Source organism: Chaetomium globosum, genomic scaffold (genome assembly GCF_000143365.1).
Source record: "Chaetomium globosum CBS 148.51 scaffold_4 genomic scaffold, whole genome shotgun sequence".
In the NCBI taxonomy this organism is placed as follows: Eukaryota; Fungi; Ascomycota; class Sordariomycetes; order Sordariales; family Chaetomiaceae; genus Chaetomium; species Chaetomium globosum.
The window spans coordinates 3291676-3295993 of NT_165979.1; the positions used below are offsets into that span (position 1 = coordinate 3291676).

A 4318-nucleotide genomic window follows, 5' to 3' on the forward strand; every position below is an offset into this window, starting at 1 on the left:
GCACAGCAATCGCTACGAAACGGAATGGCTGGGTCACCAATGAAGACAAGCTCGAGGCGCTCATGGAGGGCACGCCAGCGAGTGCCGTGGATGTGGACTGGGGTCCCGAGTACTAGGCTCGACTCCTGGTGTTGGGGCTCTCTCTGGTTGGGTGTGTGGTCTGGTCTTTTACGCCTGTTGAGGATGGTTCTCTGAGGCGGGCTCATAGCGTTGGAGTTTTGGTGTTGGAGTGGGTATTTGGATACCTGCGGTAATGTCTATTCATGTTTGGGTTGGGGTTGGATAGGGAGCTACCTATGCAGAAAGCTTGGCACAGTACATGTTTAGCGCAATATACACGGTGCAAATACAACCCGGCTTTGGGGCCTGCAATTTCTTCGGTTTCATTTGATCTTTGTTTTACTTTGCACCCTTCTAGGATTTAGCACCGAGAGTGCCCTGCCCTTGCATTACCTACACAAACTCCAAGACATTCAATGGAGCAATGTGTCAGGAATTTCAAGGTAGGATGAGTCTCAAAGCGAACGTGAGTCACGCGGAGAGGCCCTGGCAGCGGCCAATGCAGGTTGTGACACCCTGCCGAGCTCAGCCCCAGCCTCAATCGCCTTATTTGCGGGGAAGAAACGCAGCTCTCAGGGGTCGTGAGCAGCAACATAGCCAAGGGGCATCTATCTCAGATATCACGTATTTAAGATCAGTTTCAGTGTATCTGAGTCCTTTATTTCATTCATCATCCATATTGATGTCTAACTGCCTTTACAGAAGATTTGATCTCAGATATTAACTAATTCACTTCATCTCTCACTCACACTTGCCCCTTCAACCAACTAACATCCAACCCCCACCCACCTCACCCCAACAACAACACATAGCACAACACACACAACACAACCCCCAAACATGGCGGAACCATCACCATCACCACCCTCACCACCCCCATCACAAACATCCACATTCTCCCTAACCTCCCACGAAACCGCCCTCGCCCTCCTCCCCCCTCACCCCCTCCACCCCTGCCTCGACCGTCTGCGCGCCCTCTACGACGCCGCCTACCCCAAATGGCCGCCCCACCTCAACCAGGTCTACCCCTTTGTGCGGGCCCGACCGCCCACCCGACGCGGCCGATCTTGTGGGCGCCGCGCTCGCTGCTGCTTCTGCTGCTGCTGCTGCTGCATCGTCATCAGTAGAGAGCCGAGGTGGAAGTGTGTCTTGAACCGAGTTGAGTGGGTTTGAGCGGAAAGCGGGAGGAGGCGAGTACTGTGTTTTTTGGAGGATGCGGATGAGACGAGAAGGGAGCGGGTCAAGGGGTTGAGGGAGATTGTGTTGGCTGCGCTTGGGGGGAGCGGGGCGACGGGGAGGTCGTATCGGATGCATTTGACCATGGCGCAGAGCGAGGATGTGGATTGTGCGGCGCATAGGTTTTTGGTGGGAAAGATTGGTCTGCTGCCCCCGGTGGAGTGGCAGGCTGCCGAGCTGGCAGTGTTGGTGAGGGAGCGGGATGGGCGGGGTGGGAGTGTGATGCGCTTGTGGGGGAGGATTAGTCTCAAGGATGGGAAGGTGGAAAGGTTGGGGAGGCTGGCGCCCTTTTATAAGGATGTGGGTGTGTTGAAAGAGGCGGGGGATGGAGAAGCCGACGAGGTGGAGGGCATGGCTGAGAAGGATCAGCTTCAGACTTCGCCGCTGTATTGCGCTGGGGAAGAGCCGGAGCGGTGGACGCCGTTCATGCCGTCAAAGCTGGTCGTGGCTAGCTACAACGTCCTCGCCGAGTTTGAGTGGCCGCCCTCCGAGGCCCGGTATCCGCTCGTGGTGAATAACATTCTTGCCGAGAATGCCCACGCCGATGTGCTGGTGCTGCAGGAGGTCACCGACGGCTTCCTGTCGTATCTCCTTTCCGACAAGTGGATCCGCGAAGCATATCCGTTCTGCACCCACGGCCCTCCCCATGAGGACGGCATCGAGCCACTCCCGAGCTACCTCAACATTGTCATGTTGAGCGCGACCCCCCTCGACTGGGAGTATGTTTCCCTGCATCGGAAGCACAAGGGCGCCCTGGTCGCCAAGATCAAACATGCCGGCCGGTCCGACGGCGACAAGTTCCTTCCGGGTTGTTGTTGCGGCCGTCCACCTCAGTCACGGCCTGGGCCGATGGAGCGGTGGTGGCCAAAAAGACAGACATCAAACGGGTTATCGGCTACCTCTCCGAGAACTACCCTGGGCACCCATGGAATTCTGGCGGGCGACTTCAACGTCACGACGTCGTCCGTCTTCGATTAACACTGCACTCAAGAACAAGGCTATATCGGACTTGTCGCTCAGTCACCTGGCTAATCTGGATGGCCTTTTCGACGAGGCGAAGCTAGTTGATGCTTGGAAGACCTCCACTGAGAACGACGCTGACGACAGCGAGGTGGAAGGGGAGCAAGGCGCCACCTGGGATCCGACCGCCAACGGTATGGCTGCCGCCATGGCAGCCGGGGGCGGCAACACGAGACCTCAGCGATATGACCGGATCCTTGTTCGCGGCGAGGGCTTCCTGAAAATCACCAATTTCAACATGTTTGGCTTCCTGACAGAGCAAGGGGATGATTCGAAGATGTTCGCCAGCGACCATTGGGGCGTCAGATGTTCTCTAGACATGGGAGACATTGGTGCTGAAGACCATGAGCCGTCTGAGAAGGTTGCCAACCTAATCGTACCTGTCCACCTGGAGAAGGCGCCAGAGCATTTGGCTGGATCGGGGAGCGTGGAGGCATCTCTACGTGAACTCGGGGTCATTCCCAGCGCGGACGAGGTGGTCAATCGGAAGAAGGCACTGGACCTCCTGAAGAGCGTCATCCTTGACGCGCCCTCAACGGACGCAGCAGCAGCACGGTCACAACCGGCGGTCATCATTGTCCCCGTCGGTTCCTACGCCCTCGACGTCTGGACTTCCACCTCGGACATCGACGTCCTTTGCATCGGCCCCTTCAGCACCAACACCTTCTTCGCCCTGGCAACCCAGCGCCTCCGCAAGGCCGCCTCCCAGGGCATCAGGATCCTCCGCCGGGTCCGCGCCAACACCGGCACCATGCTCGAGATCGAGGTCGACGGCATCAAGGTAGACCTGCAATACTGCCCGGCCACCCTCATCGCCGAGGGCTGGCCCGACGTCCTGCACACCCCCGCCACCGACCCCGTCTGGTCGCTCTCCATCCCCACCCTCTCCAAGCTCAAAGCCCTTGGCGTGACACCGACTACCTCGCGCGCTCCCTCCCCGACCCGCCCACCTTCCGCCTCGCCCACCGCGCCATCAAGACCTGGGCCAAATCGCGCGGCATCTACGCCGCGCGCTTCGGCTTCCTCAGCGGCATCCAGATCTCCATCCTGCTCGCGCGCGTGCACAAACTCCTCACCCGCACCACCACCACCACCCCCACACGCACCACGCCCCCAACCCCCGAAACCCTCCTCACCACCTTCTTCACCCACTACGCCACCTTCGACTGGGCCCACCAGCTCGCCTTCGACCCCTTTTTCCACCGCCACGCCCTGCCCTACACCCGCACCCCGCGCGAGCCCCTCGCCGTGCTGGGCTACTTTGCCCCCGCGCGCAACACCGCCCTCGCCGCGTCGGTGCCGTCAACGAAGACGCTCGCGGCCGAGTTTCGCCGTGCGGCGGATGTGTTGAGGGGGGAGAATGGTGCGCTTGGATGGGCGGGGTTTCTGGGTGGTGGTTCTGGCGCGAAGGATGATTTCCTGGCGGCGCATCGGTCGTATGTTAAGCTGGATGTGCAGTACTGGGGGGATGTCGCTGGCGCGGGGGGCGCAGTTTCTGGGGGTGGGTTGGAGTCACGGTGTGTTATGCTGTTGGTGGGATCTGGCATCGCCCGGGCGTCGCGGGCTGTTTGTGCCTCTGTGGCCCAGCCCGGTTTTGTCGAGGTGGATGAGCTGGGGAAGGGCGAGGAGGAAGAAGGAGAGGGAGAGGGAGAGGGAGAGGACCGAGACTTTTAGGGGCTGGAATCTTATCGGTCTTGATGAGGGTCCTCGGATATGTCCCCAGGAAGATCTGAAGGTTGGGCTTGGGGAAGTGGAACAAGAATTGGGCCGAGTTGAGGTCCAAATGAGTCGTGCTGAGCGCGGTTTTAGGAGCGAAAGGGGGTTGATTGAGGAGGGGGGGGGAGAATAGAGGGGGAGTGGGGGCAACCAGTACGGGAATACTGTGAAATAGAATAGGGTCATCCCCGCGCAAGTTGAAATGGGAACCCAAAACGAGCACGATATTTTATTGTTTAATAAATTAAAAAAAGAAAGATGTTTTTTTTTTCTCTTTGTTTTTTTT

General features: G+C 58.8%; 1 protein-coding gene across 1 annotated transcript; it reads left to right on the plus strand.

Moving 5' to 3' along the window:
- Positions 1-900: 900 nt before the first annotated feature.
- CHGG_04790 (uncharacterized protein) lies at positions 901-3990 on the plus strand (the record flags this gene model as incomplete). Its single annotated transcript, XM_001224003.1, has 5 exons — positions 901-1092; positions 1273-1988; positions 2038-2903; positions 2971-3097; positions 3216-3990. 5 exons carry the CDS (start codon positions 901-903, stop codon positions 3988-3990), a joined length of 2676 nt encoding a protein of 891 aa, XP_001224004.1.
- Between the last annotated feature and the right edge of the window lie 328 nt (positions 3991-4318).